Raw genomic sequence first — 21,183 nt, forward strand, 5'->3', positions numbered from 1 at the left:
CAGTCCACTTTCAATCTTATTGAAAAGCGTGGTATCACTCTTGGGCAGATACCCAAAAGATTCTCAATCATACTACAAGGACATTTGTTCAACTATGTTCATAGTAGAATTATTTGTAATAGCCAGAACCAGGAAAAAACCTAGTTGCCCCTCAACCAAAGAATGGATAAAGAAAATGTGGCACATTTACAAATTAGAGTTCTACCCAGTGGTTAAAAACAATGATATTTTTAAATTTGCATACAAATGGATGGAACTAGAATAAAACTATTCTGAGTGAGGTAACCTAGACCCAGAAAGATGAACATGGTATGTACTCACTCATAAGTGATCATGGATACTATCTGTAAAGCAAAGTATATTGAGCCTATATATAGTTCATGATCCTAGAGAAACTAAGTAACAAGGTGAACACTAAGAAAAACATATGTGGATTCACCTGGAAAAAGGAAAGAGACTAGATTGCCTGACAAAATTGGGAGCATGGGGGTGGGGCGAATAGGGAACTTGAGGGAACAGGATAGTCGAGATGCAGGAAGGACAGAGATGAGAGCAAGGAAAGAGATATTTTGATTGAGGGAGCCATTATGGGATTAGCAAGAAACCTGGCAATAGAGAAATTCCCAGGAATCCACAAGGATGACCCCAGGCAAGACCCTAAGCAATAGAGGAGAGGGGGCCCGATCCTGACTTGCCCTGTAGTCAAACTGATGAATATCTTAAATATCACCACAGAACCTTCATCCAACAACTGATGGAAACAGAGGCAGAGACCTAGTGGAGCACTGGAGTGAGCTCCCAAAGTCCAGCTGAAGAGGGAGGAGTGAGAATATGAGCAAAGAGGTCCAGACCATGGTGGAGACATGCACTGAAACAGTTTACCTGGGCTCATAGGAGCTTAGCAACATCAGCTGGACTGGTTGAAAGAACAAGCATAGGTCCAAGCTAGTCCCTCTGAATGTGATTGACAGTTGCATGGCTGGGGCAGACTGCGGGGCCACTGGCAGTGGCACCAGGATTTATCCCTACTGCTTGTACTGGCTTTTTTGGAACCTATTCTCTTTGGATGGATACCTTGCTCAGCCTAGATATAGTAGGGAGGGCCTTGGACCTTCCCCCAAAGCAATGTGCCTTCCCCTCTATGAGGAGTGGATGGGGGCAGGTGGCGAGTAGGTGGAGGGAATAGGAGGAGGGAAAGGAGTGGGAAATGGAATTGGTATGTAAAATGAAAAAAGATAGTTTGTTTTCTTTTGAAAAAAAATATATATAAAAAAACAAACCATGGTGTCATAGCTCTAAGTGGACGGTTTCCATCAAATACCTCCCTTCAGAATTCTGGGAACTTCTCAGAAGAGGAGGCATAAGGAGTGTGATAGCCAAAGGGGATGGAGGACACCAGGAGACCAATGGCCTCTAAATGAACTGAGCAAAGCTCATATGAATTCACAGAGACCGAAGCATCAAACAGGGCCTGTGTAGGTTTGCACCAGGTCCTGGACATATATATTTTATAGTTTTCAGTTCAGTATTTTTAAGGGACTCTTGAGTGTGTGAAGGAGTGTGTCTCTGAATCCTATGCCTTCTCTTGGGCTCTCTTCCTTGTTGTTGCCTCGTCCAACTTTGACGTGGTGGTTTTTATTTTTTCTTATTCTATTTTATGTTGTTATGCTTGTTGTCATCTCTCAGAAGCCTGCTCTTTTCTAATGAGACAGAAGGGGGTTGGATCTGGATGAGAGGGAGGTGGGTAGGAACTGGGAAGAGTAGAGGGATGGGAAACTGTCCAGAATATATTATATGAGAAAAGCATCTATTTTCATTAAAAGAGGAAAATAGATGAAAATGTGGTCTCATTCTTGTATCTGTAGGATGACTGTTAGGAAAACAGGAGCCGATAGAATATATATATTATATATATATATATATATATATATATATATATATATATCTTACACTATCATGTATTCTCTAGATGACACTTAAGAGAGATTATCATGCTGTTCATATATTTTCAAGATGGTCTAGGCCAGTGGTCCTCAACCTCCCTCATGCTGTGATCCTTTAATACAGCTTTTCATGTTGAATTGACCCCCAAACATAAAATTAATTTGTTGCTACTGTAATTTTGCTACTGTTATGAAACATAATGTAAAATTCTCATATGCAGGATATATGATATGCAACCCCTAGAGGTGTCACAACCCACAGGCTGAGAACCACTGGTCTTAGGGGAAGGCCTCTAAGAGAGAATGCAGAGAAGATGGGCAGAGGGAAAGATGCAGAGAAAGGAGAGAAGGAAGTGACCAGCTCTGAGTGCTTCTAGACTTTGCTGGTGGCTCTGCAGAGCGGAGAGCCTGAGAACTCTGAGATGCACGTGGCCGACTTTAGTTCTCCATGCCACACATATGTGATATACATATATATTCCCAAGAAAATGGAAACTGTTATTAAATGCTTTCCTCTAAAAAGATTTGCATATTCCTGATCTCACGAAGTGGTGTGATGGGAACAAGGCCTGTGCTGTTTATTACTATTGTTATTAATTTTATAAACAAGAAGACTGAAGTCCAAGATGGAGTGGAGTCTGTGTCCCTTGACTCCACACATGTCCCCAAGCATGGAAAAGGAGATGGAAAGGAATGATTTTTCTGCTTGGACTCAACTTGCTGGCACACCCGTGTGAACGAGGGTGCTCACAGGGACTGAAAGCACCAGTTTTTTAAAGCTAGGGTCTGAAGACTTGAGGTCCAGCCCTACTTTTCCTACTTCCTGAGTGTAAACTTTGATGGAGGAATTACTTTCATTTAATAAAGAAACTGCCTTGGCCCATTTATAGGCCAGCCCTTAGGTGAGTGGAGTAAACAGAGAGAATGCTGGGAGAAAGAAGCCGAGTCAGGGAGTCGCCATGATTCTCCCACTCCAGACAGACACAGGTTAAGATCTTTTCTGGTAAGCCAGCTCATGGTACTACACAAAATATTAAAAATGGTTTAGATCAATATGTAAGAGCTAGCCAATAAGAGGCTAAAACTAATGGGCCAGGCAGTGATTAAAAGAATACAGTTTCCGTGTAATTATTTCGGGTAAAGTTAGCCGGGTGGCGGCGGGGACGCAGCCCCGCCGCTCATATTACAACAGAGTGGTACCCAACGTGCTAATGAACTCCACATAAAACCTGAGAGGGCTTAAAAAGGACACAGAGAAAATTTAAGACAGCTTTTTGCTGTTTGTGGGTTGCGTGCGGCAAAAAAATTGTCCTGACTCAGCAACAGGAAAAAACTGGCTGTTTTAAAATGCCGGCTTTCTGGGCTGTGCCGCCATCGCGATCTCTGTTTGGCTCCTGCTGGAGACAGAGCTTTTGAATGGATCATTTGGAGTAAAGTGCTACGTCTTGCTTGATAACAATGTGGACTGCTGTGTGCCTAAAACTGTGTGTGGCTCAGGGGCACCAAATGGCTCTAAGGCAGGAGGGCTCAACTCCACCATGCTAAACTGTGCTGGTCTCAGACAGGAACTACCGTAATTACCATAATAACAGCGCAGTTAAGGTTTAAACTGAGCTGGACACAGGTGGTACCATATTATCCCTACATGGTGCAACTTAAGTTTTTAAGAACTGCTTAACATTTTAAGAAATGCTCCTGGAAAAAAAAATTACAGATTCACAATAAAACAGATTCAGACATAAAAGACCTCTATGGGTCACAGTGTAGGATAAATGTACATAGGCTTAAAAATATATATATATATATATAAAATAAAGTTAATGCCCTTAAAAAAGGGGGATAAAGTCTTTAAAGAGACAGAGTACAGATAGTTATAGATTAAAAAAAATAAAAAAAAATAAGCCACGTAAAAATAAAAAATTCATGGTACTACACAAAATATTAAAAATGGTTTAGATCAATATGTAAGAGCTAGCCAATAAGAGGCTAAAACTAATGGGCCAGGCAGTGATTAAAAGAATACAGTTTCCGTGTAATTATTTTGGGGCATAAGCTAAGCCATGCGGGCGGCCGGGTGCCTGGGACGCAGCCCCGCCGCTTATATTACAACAAAACTTCAGTTTATCTTCCTTAAAACTGAGCATCTGAGTTGAGGTTAAAACCTTCAGTGCATTTTTAGGTTCTGTGACCATGACATTTTGTCTTGTTCCAATGCCCAAGCTTTCACTCTCCATTTCGTTATTATCTTGTCTGAATTTTAAGGTGAGTGTTTTTTTTTTTTTTTTTGGTTTTTCGAGGCAGGGATTCTCTGTAGCTACGGAGCCTGTCCTGGAACTATCAAAGCTCAATTTTGAAGGTTTCCATTTTTCAGTCTTCCTCTCAACCCGGTGACTCATCCAAGTCTATTAACTAGCTTTTGGCTGGAGTGCTTGTCCTTCCTCTAGAGCGCCCGAGGAGCAGCTGCTCTAAAGGTTCTGTACTGATGATAAATCTGACCAGAAAACAGCTAACGCTGTTTCCATTCCCCTTCTCTTTCATACTATGAATTCAGATAAAAATGGGATTGATAAATAGAACTTCTCCTGGCGAGAATGACTAAATCTTGCACAAGAAACATGAGAGTCAGTGGCATCCACGAATGGCCCCGTGTCCAACAGATGTTGTTTGGCTGCCGTTCGGGGTCCCTCGAGAATTGTTGACTGGTGTTCTGTGATTTGCAGATGTCTCCTTTTCCATTTTCCCCTCTCCCATTGGGAACTGATGAAGAATCACACTCATTTCATAGGCCCACTGAATTGTCAGGTAACATGCTGTTTCCCGGCTTACATCTGAGAGCGTGAGATGAGTTCCCCACGCGGCCAGATGGCAGCTGGGACCGTTCACAGCAAGAGTGGGCATGTGAAGCGCTGAGTCACTGAGGGGGTTTCTTAGTATTTTCTCGTTTTGTTTCTTTCAACTTTTCCCTTTCCCAAGTTCCCGAATTTGCTTGTTTTCCCCTTCTCCAAATCCCTCACCCCACCCAGCGTTCAGCTCTACCCTCCCTCCCCGCCCATTTGGACCTGGAGCGCAGCTGCATTTCCTAACTGTTTGCACTGGGGAATCTCGGCAGTAGCTTCCTCCCCAAGGGCCACGGAAAACATCTGGGCACATTGTCTGCAAGTCACAAAAGAAGGATTTTAGCAAAACGTTCACAAAATAGCCAATTTGAAGGTTGTGTAGTGGCAGCTAAGGCAAGTGGGCTTCTTAATTTGGTATTGAGACACCTTCTTCATTCCTTTCTCATTAATGATAAAAATGTAATCTGTTTTGAAGAGACATTTTCCTTAGAAATTACAAATGTGACCACTATTTAAAAAAATTAATTTTGATGTTAGTTCAGAAGCAACTTTTTTTTTTTTTTTAAGGGTTAGCAGTTGAGGGTTTAATAAAGAATGAGGATAATTAGGTATCTGGTTCTGATGCTGGAAAAGATGGGTATGGCCCGTGAGGACAGAAAGCAAGGACAGGGATGACTTGATAGAAACTTTGTGTGTGCAAGTTTCTAAGATGCTTGAGTCTCTAGATTGTACATAATTAACAAAATAAAATGTAAAGTTCTATTGTTAACTATTACTCAGAATCTAAGGGCATTTCTGAGAAAGGTTTTCTTCAATTGGTCTTTGGGTTTTTAAAGTCAAATTGAGATCTTGGCTAATGGCATGCTTTATATTAGTTTCTAATTCTGATGTCAGTAACAAAGGCTCGATTATCCAGCGATCCCAGAACTTACTGATCGGCAGCCCATCGCACTGGGGAAATCCACCTTGTAGTTCCCTACGTTTGTCAAGCCGAGGGTATAGGGACTGCATCCGTGATAGGCTCCTCTGAGGGGACAATGCGAGAAGGAGGTCAAGTTTATTTTTCTTTGATCCTTTTCTTCAAAAGAAAAAAAATACAAAAGACATGGGAGGAACTAGAAAAATGTAAACATTCGAATCGGACGCCTTTTAAGACTCCATCGAAATTTATGGTACGTGGATGCATTCACTGATATTTTCCACTGGTCTCACAGATCTGAAATTGTGAAAATGATTTTGGAGACTGGCAAGGACTCTTAATTTTGAATCTGTCACTCTAAAATAATGAAACTGATTTTTTTTAAAGCAGCGCTGCAGAGATCACATGTTCAATCCATACTAATCTTCAAAGCGCCGTAGGAAGACAAATATTTATTCCTGTGGTGAAACTGCCGCTCGGTAGCACTGGGGAGTGCTGTCCTCTTTCTGTGACTGCTGTGACCTTATTCAGAATATTGGAAACAGTTTCGGTTTCCTTCAAACCCAAAACACCCCTTCTTAGCATAAAATCATCTTAAACAATTCAAGAAGATTTCTAAATCAAAATCATCCTTCAAGGAGCTTCAGATTTTATTTTCAAGAGTGATCATGAGAAAGGAGGCAGAGTAGACACCAACTTCTGCTTCAAATAGATCAATACTTGTCTTGGGTGTGTGTTCTGGGAGGTTATTTTGGTAAAACACAATCACACTGTGTTATTGCCAAACTTATTTGACAGCAAATGTTTCTTTAGGCTTATAAAATACATGTGTGCTTTATATGGAATCTGTAGTATTGTGCTATTGACACAATTAGTCGAATTTAGATAAAAATTATCCTTTAACACATTACACACAGGACTAACTTCTTCATTCCTTACTTTTTTTTACTATGTTATTCATATCTTTAATATAAATTTTATAAGACTTCATAACTTTTCTGTTATTTTAAATGATAACATATTCATCAAGAGTTTATAAGGCCAATTTAGATGGAATTATCTAGTCATCAGATTCACTGGACATTGGAAGAATACTGGGAAAACTGTCCTCTTCTGTGCTACAATTTAAAGATGTACATTTAGTGTTGAGATAAGTCAGTGTTTCTGGGATGCTGTACAATGTGATTACCTGAAAGAAATGATGTCTGTGTGATTTGAGTGTGCTCTGGCCATCACCATGGCCAGGTCATTGGCTTCTGATCCACTGTTCACCAAGAAAATGACCTGTTGGGGAAAGAAAGACACATGACTTAGTACTTTTTAGGTTCCCTTCAGGTCAGCTTCTGTTTCTGATCACTTCTCCCTTTTAACTACTACATAAATCTTACAGTTCTTCTTTGAACAGCTGTTAAGTGCTAATAAAACTGGCTAAGAGGTTGACTCATTTGTCAAAAGTGGTGCTTCTAGTAGCTTTAATTGATGAGCTACAAAATGGGAAGGTGGGAAGACTTTCTGAGAGGTTCACAGTGGTCAGGGGCAGACAATATCCATAAATGAGGTCTTTTGGTTCCTGCACCTAGCTCATCCCTCTTAATTCTGAAGGCGTAGAATGAGGCAGAGCCACAACCTGGCAACCCCAAGGGTTTAATCCTAGTTTGCTGTTGCTGTGTGACTGTGGAAACAAAATGCAGCTGGGTCTGAGCAAAACAAGGGGAAGAACTGAAGAGGTCCAGCTCCTCCAGGCGGGAACAAGGAAGCGTGCATTCATGTCTTCTCCAGCTGCCCCATTTGTGCTCCGCCATGAAGATCTGGATCTGAACAGGGATGGCCATTCCAAATTTTTTTCTAATATACATAGCGTAGTAAATGGAGTATTGAGATGATATGGTAAAATAAAAACTAAAGCCATGTATTGAACACTAATCTGGGTCTTACACACACACACACACACACACACACACTTATATATTCATTTAATGCCTGCATTTAAATCTTGCTAACATCTTTAGATGTAGTTCAGTGTCAACTTTAATTCATTTCAGATTTAGAAAAAAATATCTCATTCAGTTAAAATGTCTAAGTGCATTTAGACAAATGTTATTTATGTGGAATGGCCTCACTTTTTATAGGAGAACAAAGGAAAATAGCTTTTCAGAAACACAGAGAAGAGAATCTCTTGGCAACACTGAAGAGCATCTGGAGGACTGGGATCCCTAATAAAAGACTTCTGGAAAGGTATAAGGAAGTAACCAAGGAGAGGAGACTCCGGGGACACATGCGAACATTGGATTGAGATGTTAGAGACCCCTTTCTTCAGTGTGAGTGCTTTTAGGTATGGCTATCTGCTCACTATGGCAGACTTTCAATGCCCAGACCAAATCCTTTGGGCTCCCAGGTCGCCATCCTCGTGAGCTGGGAGCACCGAACACTCTACCTTAAGAGGCTCAGGGAGAAGCGCTGAAAGTTTCTCGGCATATTCGTGCATTTGAGGGTGGAAGAAGACAGAGCTTGTATGCCACAGGCGGCCCATCTGCTTTTGTGCCACTGCAGTTACCTTCCTGGAGAAACACACAACCAGTCAAGCGTACACCACCAGCAGGCTTGTCCTCTCCCCTGGGTCATTGAACCTGGACCCTTGGCTGCTTCTTCAACAGTTTCAGGAGGCAGGATTCACTGGAGCAGCGATTCGTGGTGACGAGCGTTTTGTAATGTTGAAGAGTCATTCTTTAAAGAATCAGTCCAGCCTTTCATATCAGGCTCATAATGAAGGCAAGTAGCAACTAAAGGCGGGTAACCATGTGGGGCCCAAGTAAGAAGGCTTTGGGAAGATAGGGAAAGGTGTTGAACTTGATCTAAATGACAGCAGGGGCTGGTGTTCAAGTCTTGTTTACTACTAATATCTGCTACACCTAAAAATTAACCCAGTGGTTGAATAATTTGAGAAATACCAGACTAAACAAATTCTTCTATTGTGGGACTTGCTTTTGCTTGGCATACAGCTGTTCTCGAAGAAGGAAAGCGGGGGGGGGGGGGGGGGCGTCATAGGGTATCCTTTTCTTATCTTTTCCTGGAACTTTTTCCAAGGAACAACTCCCGTGGTTATCATTCCACAAATCTCACTTAAGAAAATTCTAAAGTGTCCTTTTTGAAGAGATGAGATCTTTGACAACATCATTGCTGATAGAAATAAATCAGAGAGTCACATGACACATAGAATGGAGGGGACACAGATTACTTGTGATGTGGTGGCCGGCTGGGTGGGCAAGGTGACCTTCCTCTGGAGAGCAGAGGAAGAACTCTGAAAACACTTGTGCTAATGGGAACTGTGGGAAGAGGAACCCCTAGGATTGGGGAGTTTTTGGTGGAGGTTTCGGATCTGTGGCATCAGGTTGGCTGCAGGAAATGGAAAAGAGGAAAATTCAAGGGCAGCTTTGACTTTCTTGCCTCAAATGCTAGGCAAATTCCATGAATAACTGAGAGATGCATCAGCTCTCCAGCAGATGGTCCACATGGGTTTCTTGAATAAGTGAGTATGTGAGGAAAAACAAAGATTGGTTTTGTGGAAAAGACAGAATTAGTCTTAGCACATGTTGGGATGGGAGATTCTGCATAGAATTGAGGGATGTGGGGCACCCTTTCTGCATATATCAACTTATTGCTATAGTTTGGTGAGGGGCCAAGGATGGAGATATCAAATTGGATAAAGCTGTTGAAAATATAACAAAATAAACATGGCAAGAGGGTGTCGATGAAGGGAATGTGGTGAGATGGTGAGAGGAAAGAAGCAGAGAGAAGAAGAGGGACAGAGATAAAGACAGAACCAGAATACCCGTAGTCAGGGTCATAAGAAGCTGTGCAAAGGTCAAGAGTGTGAGGAAGAGCTGTCTACTGCCAGGGACATGGCCAGTGTTTGGAGGATTCTGCTCCCACTGCTCTCTGCTTTCATGAATATTTGTACTCCATCGTAAGGGGTTTCTGAAATTTAGCTTGGATACTTGGGACTTACATCTCCCCAAAACAGAAGAGGGAAAGAGTAGGAAGTAGAGAAGAATGTTGAGCATGGGGGCGCAAGTCATGTCTCTTCTCCTGTTAGTTGCAGAAGAGACCTCTTGGCCCTTGCTTTGACCTCAACCCATTCAAATGATTTTGTCTGTACTTTTTCCATAATATTTTGTATGTGTATATATGCTTATATAAGACACATGCGTATATTATTGTACATTGTTATATATGCATATTACTATTACACATACATTATTATATATGTGTAAACATTAAGCTTATTCATCAAATTCTTAAGGGCAAAAGGGAATGGACCCTCTATAGCTTAAGAAGCACAAAAGAGGGGGCAGAAAGAGTATTAGAGCCAGAAAACTGCAAGTCAGCTGTAAAGCCGCCTGTCCTAGAAATGGCTGCAAAGCCAAGACCAGAACAATGGCAATATTTGTTTTTCTGAAGTGCAACCGCCTCGCCCCCGGATTTAAAGATACTCACGGGTGACAGTGACCGACACTAACAGTTACAATCCCAGAGAAGAAGTCCAGGTATCTGTTTCCCTCCGAATCAAAGAGCCACTCCATGTGTCCCTGGTGGAGCATCAGAGGCTTCTGGAAATAGGCTGTTTCCACAGGAGAAAGGTGATGCTTATGAATCTCCCGAGCACGGCTGTAGGGAAGGGACTACAAGCAGACAAGTTAAAATTGGTTTTCTTATTCATGGGTCCTGAAGGATCAAGAGCAGATCAGTAGTATACCAGGGCGTAGTCCCCTTCATGACCTGAACACATGACTCCCTGCTGTATTGGCTTACAAATGGGCACATTATTCGGTATGTCCTGGGAAAATTGAAATATTTTCTGCTTAGTAGGTGACATTATCATTGTGTTCCTTTTTATTTATCATTTCCCCCCTGGGAGTATACATGAAGAAGAGAGTTGGAACTTCCATCTCTCAGTAAAAAACCTTGGTTTCAAGTTGATTTTACCATGAAAATAAAAAATCTTGTAAATAAGTGGCTAAAGTGATGCCACTTTTGCTGCTGTAGGTTTATGAAAATTAAAAAAAAACAAATAAATGCTGACCATGGTGGCACACACTTTTATTTAATTCTAGCACTTGGGAAGCAGAGGCAGGTGGACCTCTGTGAGCTCCAGGACAGCCAGGGCTACATAGAGAGACCCTGCCTCAACCAAAAACAAAACAAAAAACTAAATGAATGAGGTGATGATGATGTTGGCCTTGAACCCAGGGCTTTATACATACTAGGCCAGTGCTTTATCACTGAACTTCAGACCAAAGTTTCCTTCCTCTCTCTGAACATATTTGTGTGTGTGTGTGTGCGTGTGTGTATGCAGATTCACAGGCATGTGTACTGTGTGCATAGGTGCATGTGTGTGAAGGCCAATGGTAAACACTGAGCGACTTCTTCAATGCTCTTTGCCTTAGTTTTTGGAGACAGGATCTCCCACTGAACTTGGAGCTCACTGATTCTGCTAGGAAGGCTAGCTGGTTAGCCTCAGGGGTCCCCGTCTCTATTTTCCCAGTTTCATTGTGATCACAAGCATCTGCTGCCATGCTCATAATTTTATGTGGTGGCTGGGATCTGAATTCAGGTCCTATACTTCCCCCTCTAGAGTTTATCTACTAAGCTGTCTCCCTAACCCACTGCGTTTTAGATAATAAAACTGCTCTGAACATCTTAGAGTTTTTTTCTCCTTTGCTGTAACAGAAAACTGTCAAAAGGAACATAAGACTGGATGCAAGGAGTTCACACCTTTAAGCCCAGCACCTACAGGGCAGAGACAGGTGTCCTCTGGGAGTTTAAAGCTCGTCTGGTTCACATAGGGAGTTTCAAAGTAGCCAGGACTGCATAGAGCGACACTGTCTCAAAAAACCAAATCCCAGAAAAACAAAAACACAAACACAAACAAAAGCAACTTGAGGAAAATTTATTCTGGGTCATGGTTCAGGCTGTCGTGCAGGAAAGTCATTGTGGTAGAAAATTGACAGAGCTGGTCCCATTCTACCCACAACCAAGCCATAGAACAACGGATGCGTGTGTTCAGCCAGCTTCCAGTACCCTAAGCTCCGGGGATGTTCCCACTCACAATTACAATGTGCTTTCCCCACCACAGTTAATGTTAGAGGGATAATTCCCTCAGGCACACAAGAGGGCCATTCTCAGGTGATTTTAGACTCCACCAAGGTGACAATAGTAACCATCACACCTATGTTTTCTTTTTGTGGAGAGCTCCCGATTGTTGACTTTAAAATTTAGTTTCAAAGAATATGATGCAGAACAAAAGGACTGCTGAGTGTGTGAGAGAGAGGGAGGAAAGGAGATAGAAAAAGTGACAGAAATTGTTATTAATCTGCCTGACAAAAGGAAAATATCTATACTTTTTGGTGGGGAGGACCTAAGGAAGTTTACTCGACTTGAGTGACATGAACGCATCTGTGCTCTTTCTCCCCGTCTCTCTCTGTGTATCATCCTGTAATAGTCCTTGCTTGTGCTTTCTGGCTCACATATGCTTAACAACCCACGTGTAGCCAGTAAATAGTGTAAGAAGGCTTCAGACACTGCCTAAAACTTAGAAAGTAGGATATCTAGGATAAAACTGTTGACTTACAGAGCAGGGTTATCTGTGGGTCCTTTTGGGGGACAACTTTGGAAGTCTTGGGGACTTCCGAGGGAGACCTTTCTTCTTTTCCGGAAACCTGAGTCTTACCTGGTATGGCTCAGGTGAGAAGTCACATGATGGCATGCTGGGCTTTGTATGAAGCGTGAGCCTGGATCTGGATATCCAGAAAGCACCTACTGAAATAAAGTGAGTTAGGATCTCTTTGTGTCAATCACTTATGGTTACCTGAATCAATTGGGCAATTTTATTTAATAAAATCACATTAGTTTTGATTTTAACACTGGGGTATCTTAATAGTGGATTTTCTGGAGGAAAAAATGATCAAATCTAGTACAAAAAATAAGGAAGATAAGGAAGCAGCATTTCCTCCCACAGCCCCTCTCACAAGCTTAGAGAACTCAGTTCAAGCCAACCCTACTTCTTATTGACTAAAACTGTATCGCCAGATGGCAATGCAGACTGCGGGGGATGTCCATCCACATTGTTTTCTAAGCTCTGAGTTGCTTAGTGCCTGAAATCCATTGTGTGGTCCAGTGCCTGAAACCTGGGTGACTCTCCATATATGAAATTCATTGTCATTGACTATTCTAGTAGGGAACAAGTAGAAATGGCCATTAGTTGGTGGTCTGTACTAATTCCTGCAAACAGGTCTGTCAGACACCTCCCTCTCCTGAGGAAAGGGCCACCAACCTAAACTGTTGAAAAGGGAGAAAGGTTGAGAAGGAAGAATCATTCAATGCTTAGAGTTAGCAGAGACTTCTAGACTGGGAAGGGGTACTGAAATTCTCATGTGGAAGCTAGAGGTGTTCTCTTCACCTTGGTGTTCGAGTTCCCCATGATAATTAGGAGAGCAAGAATGAAACTACAAACTGTCGGCTCCCAGTCTAGAACTCTTTCTCTGCTCACCCTTTCTTGACAGCACAGACGTTGATCTCCCCTCTAAGTGGGAAGCTACAATGCAGTTAGAGGCCATCAGAGAGCATAGTTAGAGTCTTTATAAAAACCCTTGGAAAAGAATGTTCCTCATTCGGAAGGTTTGAAGTCAGTTTTCAGGTAACTTCATAGTTGGAAAGAACTGAGGAAGTGAAGCCTCTGGCACAGCTTGAAGCTTTGAATGCATGGAGGAGATGCTGGTGTTTGTGTGGCTGTGAAGTCAGCCTCAAACTCAACGAACAATGCATTTCTGAACGAAGCAGGGATGTAATAACTGCACGTATTTTCTTTCAAAATCCCATTCATTTTTTTCAGCTCCAAACAATCACTAATGTCATGAATTTGCTCTTCCTTTAAAAGTAAGGTGGCTTTTGGTTACCCATGCATAAGAATGACAGGAAAAAGGCAGCTTAAGTTTTCTGAGAATTTCATCTTCTGAAAGTTTTTTATTGTGTATCTCTGTGCTAGTCACTCTCCTGAAATGGAGAAAAAAAAAGAGTATTTCTGAGAATTCAAAATTCCTTTATTCCAGTAGTCTTATGTTCTGTATCTGTAAAATTGGAGTTGCCCCAATGAGGAGGCTGAGAGTTCATTGACTATGTAACTGTATGAATTAGGAGAGAGAGAGAATAGTAAGAGGGATGATGGGAAAGACTTGACAAACAAAAGCTGTGATTTTAAACAGTCAAGGTGGACTCAGTCATTCACTCAGTCAGCAAAGGACGAGTGCATAAATGGTGAAGGAAGTGTTCTAAGTGAGATCCATAAACACATTAGAGAGAAAAGGAAAAAGAGACAGAGGAAGATAAGGACGTAAAGAAGTAAGGCAGAGAGGTAATCAAGCAAACTAAAAGAAGGAAAAATTATTCTATAAGCGAATTACATAATACATAATACTCGGAAAACCCTTCTTGACACATTACCCCTGTCAAGAAGCAAGCTTCACAAGTCATAATGAAAATCAATGGATAAAAATAAATCAAATCCTGTGTTTCTTAGAAAAATGGAAATCAATATGTCTCCAGAAATACCTGCATGCCTTCCTTGTGTAAAAGAGCCATTGTATTGAGTGTGCTGTGATAGTCAGACATTGATCCAGTTTTTCATTGGTTCTAGTATATGGGTACACATATGTAAATATGTGTGTGTGTGTGTGTTGTGTGTGTGTATAAGACTGGGTGGGGGGAGGGTTGGGTTAAAGATGCTCAATTCCAAGTCTTCTGTGAATTGGTGTCTTATGAATTTGCATTTTTATGTGTCTGTTGCTTTACTTATCTGACATTGTCTTTTAGACTAAACACAGGAGGCAGCTCTGATTTTCACCCCTGTCATCTCACACAGACGACTCCAGATATTAAATGGAATTGAATTTGGAAGAAAATGCCACACATACAATAAAGACCAACTGGGCAATTAGATTTAAGTTACCAGTTATGTAATTTTCAGAGTTCTACAGCAGACAAATTGCTTTGTTTTCTTTCTTCAAAATTCACGATATTAAAAAGGGAAAAACTAGCTGGGTGGTGGTGGCGCACACCTTTAATCCCATCACTCAGGAGGCAGAGGGAGGCAGGTGGATCTCTGTGAGTTCGAGGTCAGCTTGGTCTACAAAGTGAGGTCCAGGACAGACAGGGCTGATACACAGAGAAACCTTGTCTGGAAAAACCAAACCAACCAAACAAACAAACAACCGCCCCCCCCCCCCCCAAAAAAAAACCTATAGGGCAAGACAGTGAGAGAAATAAACCTTTTACAGGTATTTGAGAGTTCTCAGAAAATTCTTTTTCTCCTGAAATCAGTTGTCAACTGAGGAAGAGTGTTTATCAGCAGTCTTCACCCTTGATGTTAAGTAGAGGGTTATGAGAGCTTGGCAACGCAGAATGCACTCTGTGAGGTGTGACTCATTCAGATCCGATTTGTGTCTTATTTCCGCAGAGCATCTTCTAGGTTCCTTTGTATACCCACATCCCATTTCCTGTCTGTTCTGATATTCAGGATAGACACTGAATTAGAAAAGAGAGATCTTTAATTTATTCACTGAGGCAGCGACAGACCAACATGCTATCTGCCAAGGAAGCCTACTGACGCCACACTGAGATCTGGAGGTGCAAGGGACCAGGAGCTGGTCAGAGAAGAAAATGTTCTGTTTTATTCTTTTTCTCCCTCTCTCATTTGTTCTCTCTCCACTGGAGTGGCTGCTGTCACACTGCAGGGTGGTCTCCTTGTCCTTCTTTCACTCTCTACAGCAGGAGGACCATGTTGTTTTCTGTTCTGTACTACTCAATCCTCCACGAGACCACGACACCCGTTTCTCTGCCCTGTTGTGTGTGCTGAGAGGATAACTAATGGAGATGTGCACCTCTCACCAGCAAGGCCATCGCGAGAAGGTTCCTTCTGGAATTCACGTCTTCTGCTGGCTCATCTTTCCTCTCTTTTCATGCCCAATTCTGTTACCTTCTGGGGATTGTTTCGGACTCCCTTCCTTCTGCCATGGCCTTTCAACCTAGTCTTTTGCTGAAGTAAAACAGAGGCAGTCACTGTTGCTTGTGCTCATGCAAGAACTCTATTTGATTTGGGGGCTGGTAGGTACAGTCCTCTTTGGATGGGACTTCTCTGAGACAAGCTTACCATTCAAGTAAGGGCCCTGATAATCAGAATAACTTTTCTTATTCATTTTCTTTGAGAAGTCTTTCCAGGAGTGTAATGTTGGGGGCAGATTTCTCAGTGGGTAGTGGACATTGTTCCTGTGCACCCTTCCTTTGTGTGAGAGAAAATGTGTCAAAAACAGCACATTGGCACACAATTTCCATCTAACCTTAAAATGATATGAAGTTTGGAACCTTAATTAATAGAAAAGATGCAGCTTTAAGCTATTTTCCACTCTTGCTTTTGTGACCTGCCTGAGAAACACCCAGCCAAATTTCCAGCACAGGTAGGGGAGGTTATTTCCTCCAAAGCTCCACCTCAATTGGAGGAGATATTGGCAGTTGATAGTTGCTGAGTGAGAGAGAATTACTATTTGATTTGAGGCCTCTAGTAAGGTTTTCATGACATAATGGATGGCCACATTCCTATGTACACATGGATAACACTAGCTAAACTCTGTGTTGTTAAAAACAACAAAAAATAAAAAGAGGTTTTTTGGGGGAGAATGTGGTGTGGTCAACTGGGGGAGTGGGATTAAGGTAATGGTGGATGAATGTGATTAATATATATGGAATAAATGTATGGAAATGTCAAAGAACAAAAATATTTAAAAATATATTTCTACTCTATATTGAAAATGAATTATTTCCATAACTATATATGCATCTTTAAACCAGAATGACAATATGAATCAAGGTGGGTAAGGCTAAGTGATCTACATGTACCAATTTCACACAATAAATACACAGATATTGTAGGAGATTTATGACTTACTTTATGGTTTTACACATCAAAAACACTTAAAACATATAACTGCTTTATTTACCCAAATGCCCCACTTTACCTTTCTATAACTGTTTTCTTTATTCTTTTATGATATTTTAGTTGTTTATCTGTTCATTCCTGTCTCACCTGTGGGATATACAAAGATGGGCTTTGCTTGTTCGTTGTCACTATGTCTGTAACACTAGAACCTACTTACTTAGTAGGTACCCAGAACTTTTGAATATTTTGCACATACTACATATGCATGAAGAGTGTCCAATATATGTATAGGATGAACAAACACAAGCACATACATATGTACATGATAAGTAAGTAGACAAAGAGACTTCAAGAGTATTTGGAAGGTTAGGGAAAGAGTAGGGATTAAAAGCTATATGGTAAGATTTTGCTCCATAGTTTTTTGATATAACTCTATGTAGGGTTCCAATCTAAAAATGACTATATGGTATCACCTCTCTTAAGTCAAATTGGCTAGTATCAAAAAGGCAAGCTAAGCAAAACAACAAACAAATGTTGTTGAGGCTGTAGAGAAGCACTGTTTTGGCCAATGGCTTAGTAGAATAAAACCAGGTAAGAAATATGAACATATTGATATATATGAACACACACACACACACACACACACACACACACACACACACACACACATATATATAGAGAGAGAAAGAGAGAGTAGGTAGAGTTTAGGAGATGCCATGTAGCTACCAAAGGAGAAAGATGCCAGAACATTACCGGTAAACCACAGCCTTGTGATACACAGATAATATAAATGTGTTGATTTAAGATGTAAAAGCTACCTAGGAATATGCCTGAGCCATTGGCCAAACAGTGTTGTAATTAAAATAGTTTCTGAGTGATTATTTTGGTCTGAGCAGCCAGGAAATGAAAGTGCAGTCTTTGCTTACAAATGGTACCTAAACGTTTGGCAGAAATTTCCACATAAAGCCCGAGAAAGCTTTTTAAAAGAAGGATTCTAGAGAGACAATAACAGAGTCAAGTGCAGCTTTTTGGTAACCATCTTGTCTCCGGTAGGCTTTGTTTGTTGGTGGTGAGCAGAGGTGTGGCTCCTTTAAGAAAGGCTTCCGGACTCAGCTTTAGCAGCAAAAACTGTGCAGCTCTTCTAAGAGGTCCTGCCACCAAACACTTAAAAGGTGTTTATGAACAGCTGGTGGCACACTTCGTGGTAGCATGGGCCTAGAAACTCCAGAGTTGTGGTAAAAAATGTGGCTCCTGCCAGTACCTCTGCCATTAAGCTAGAGTCTCAGAAAGCCAAGTAGTGGGGTTGATCCAGCTGTGAAAGGCACAGCTTTAATCCTAGCCATATTGCTTAGCAAATAAAAGACCCATGTGGTCAGAAAAAGATAAAGATACACAGTAAAGACAGATTCAGATGAGAAAAGCAAGCAAGCAAACAAACAAAAACCTCTAAACAGTTTACAGTGTGTTTAAAAATATATGTAGCCTTGGGAGAGAAAAGAAAAAGGACAGAGAGAGTTCTTAAAAAAGTAGAGCAGTTGGTATGGTGGCATACTCCTCTAATCCCAGAATTTGGGAGACAGAAATAGGCAGATCTCTTTGAGTTCAAAGCCAGCCTGGTCTACAGAATGAGATCCAGGATAGCAAATACAAACAGAGAAAACTTGTCTTAAAAAACCCAAAAATTAAAATAAAAGAATAGAGTAAAAAAACCATATAAAGGTGGAAAATATACAAAGGGTCTGGATTATGTATATTATTGTATTTCTTTTGAATTTTTTGACTTTGAATGAGCCAGCTACAGAGAAACATCTCATTGTGTAGGCTGCTGAGTTAAATAAACATATATATTTAAAGGTATCTTGATTTCAAAATTTAAGTCTAAGGACATATAACTTAGGAAAAGAAGTTCTGCTTTTGTTCCCACAGAGGATATAGAAAGCTGTGGGTTCCTTACTGACTAATATGATTTGATCAAACAAGACCCTTTAAAGTGATGGTACAGGTGGTCCAACATCCGTGACATCTTTAAGACTGAGATGGACCAACCACACAGGAAACCTCATGAAAGACCTGATTAAAAGTACCCCCAACCAGTAGGAAGTAGTCTAAAAAGCTACACCAAATTCCCAAATATTCTTTATAAATGTTTGTTTTTATTTAAAAGGGGTTGATTATAAATGGTTAATGGTCACAGTCAAAGTCTTTCTAAAGAAAAAAAGAGTGATATGATGTAGAAATGAATACTTTACATTGGCATGGACTTTGGTTTATTGATACAAATTTAAGGTCAATTTTTAATATGAATATTTCTACTCTTGTTTAAGGTATTGTTTATACACTTCATTTAAAAATGTAATGTATAATTAAGAAATACAGATTAATAGATAGTCATTTATAATAATCAAATTTTTAGGCAAGTTAGTTAGATTTTTTAGATATGCAGAGATACACTTCTGTTAGATAATTTTTAACACTTCAAAGACCTAGAGAGTATGGCATTTAAAAGGTTTTAAGAACTTAGTCTTTTTTTGGTAGTGAGACATGTCTGCTTCTGGCAGTACTAATTACTTCAGAGAGGTTGATAGGCATTTCAGGGAGAAGCCATAGAGGCACCGTGACCAAGGCAACTCTTTTAAAAAAAAAATCATTTAATTGGGGGCCTGCTTTCAGTTTCAGAGAGTTAGTCCATGATCAGTCTTAGCAGGAAGCAGATAGGCATGGGGCTGGGGCAGTAGCTGAGAGCTTTATATCATACTCCACAGGAGCAGGCAGAGAGAGTGACACTGGACCTAGCGTGGGGCTTTTGAAACCTTAAAGCACACTCCTGGTGACACACCTCCTCCCACAAGTTCACACCTCCTTGTCCTTCCCAAGCAGTTCCATCCCCTGGTGACTAAGTATTCACATATATGAGCCAATGGGGACCATCTTCATCCAAACTACCACAGGCTCCAGAAACAAAATCTCATAAGGAAGCGGTAATGCTAATCATCCTGACTTGATCATGACACATTAGTTACCAATACCGCATTACTCCACTATATTCTATAAACATGCATAATTATTGTGTCAAATCAAAATATGCAAAATAAAGCAAATAGGACAAAAAGCTTTCTAGGCACTTTGCCTCACCTGCTGCCCCCCTTAACCCTGCTCCACCACCCTAAAGTTTTGGCTGGAGAAAAAGGAACTTGAAGGCATTTTCTCTCACTTTATCAGTAACTAGTAATTTCAGTGTAGTTTCCCCCGACACTGAGTTAATGTATAATTTATCTCTGTCTGAGAAGTGGAATTAAAATATTGGAAAGGGCAATGAAACTGGTATGGTATAACTTCTGAGTTTAGAGCCAGATATAGCTGGCTTTAAATGAAGTTGGCATTTACATGTTTCTGACTTTTATCATATTTCTTTTTTAAATTTGTTCTAATTTTTAGGCTTTGTTATTTTATGTGTATGTTTTCCCTGGATGTATGTTTGTGCCCCGTGTTCATATCTGGTGCTCACAGAAATCAGGATAAATGATTGGATCTCTTGAAAACTGAGTTACAGATAGTTATACGCAGCCATGGATGCTGGCAACTGAACCCGGGTCTTTTATAAAAAGAGCAACAAGTACTCTTTTTTTTTTTTTTTTTTTTTTGGTTTTTCGAGACAGGGTTTCTCTGTGGCTTTGGAGCCTGTCCTGGAACTAGCTCTGTAGACCAGGCTGGTCTCGAACTCACAGAGATCCGCCTGCCTCTGCCTCCCGAGTGCTGGGATTAAAGGCGTGTGCCACCACCGCCCGGCACAACAAGTACTCTTAACTACTGAGCCAACTCTTCCACTACTGATCACATTTATAATTTTTTTTTTTTTTGTAATTTGTCTCCTCATGTGTGGGACAATACAATAGGACTCAGTTGCAAGTTTAACCGAAGATGAAAAAAAAAAATACTGTTTGAAGCATTAGGGCTGAATTGGGCTAGGGAAATAGCATAGTTACTAAAGTGCTTACCATGCAAACACAAGGACTAGAATTTGAACCTCAGAACCTATGTAAAAAAGTTGGGTGTTAGGGCACACACTTTTCATTGCTGGGGAAGCATAGACAAATGGATCCATGATGCTTGTTGGTTAGTCAGCCTTAGCTTACTCAGTAAGCTCCCAACCAATGAGAAGTCCTGTCTCAAAAAACAAAACAAAATGACCACCACCAAACAAAACAAAAACAAATAAACAAGCAACAAAAAAGCCCCCCCAAGTTGGACATCATCTGAAGAACAACATCTACGATTATCTTCTGGCCTCCACATATATGCACACAGATGTGCACATACACCTATAAACAAGTGTGCACCGCCACATGCACCTGCACAAACACACCACACACACACATGCACACACATTAAAAAACATCAGGTATACATTGTCTTACAAAATTGTGAGGTACGGAGGAAGTGGGAACAGAAGAGGGAAGGAGAGAAAATGGAAAGCTATGGAAAAAACAAAGTTGATCATAA

The 21,183-nt window shown here is 40.8% G+C and overlaps 1 protein-coding gene across 2 annotated transcripts in view; it reads right to left on the reverse strand.

Moving 5' to 3' along the window:
* The window catches only part of Agxt2 (alanine--glyoxylate aminotransferase 2), a 41,128-nt gene that overhangs the window by 19,034 nt on the left and 911 nt on the right, over positions 1-21,183 (reverse strand). The window contains exons 2-7 of one of the 2 annotated variants that reach the window (XM_057789945.1): positions 12,427-12,512; positions 10,194-10,378; positions 8,134-8,257; positions 6,889-6,983; positions 5,713-5,806; positions 5,003-5,096 (exon numbers count right to left, since the gene is read on the reverse strand). In XM_057789945.1, coding sequence (XP_057645928.1) covers positions 5,003-5,096; positions 5,713-5,806; positions 6,889-6,983; positions 8,134-8,257; positions 10,194-10,378; positions 12,427-12,512 — 678 coding nt within the window. Of the gene's footprint in view, positions 1-5,002; positions 5,097-5,712; positions 5,807-6,888; positions 6,984-8,133; positions 8,258-10,193; positions 10,379-12,426; positions 12,516-21,183 lie in introns of both variants that reach the window. The other variant, XM_057789944.1, reaches the window with a different exon arrangement.

The sequence above is a fragment of the Chionomys nivalis genome, chromosome 15 (genome assembly GCF_950005125.1).
Source record: "Chionomys nivalis chromosome 15, mChiNiv1.1, whole genome shotgun sequence".
NCBI classification, from domain to species: domain Eukaryota; kingdom Metazoa; phylum Chordata; class Mammalia; order Rodentia; family Cricetidae; genus Chionomys; species Chionomys nivalis.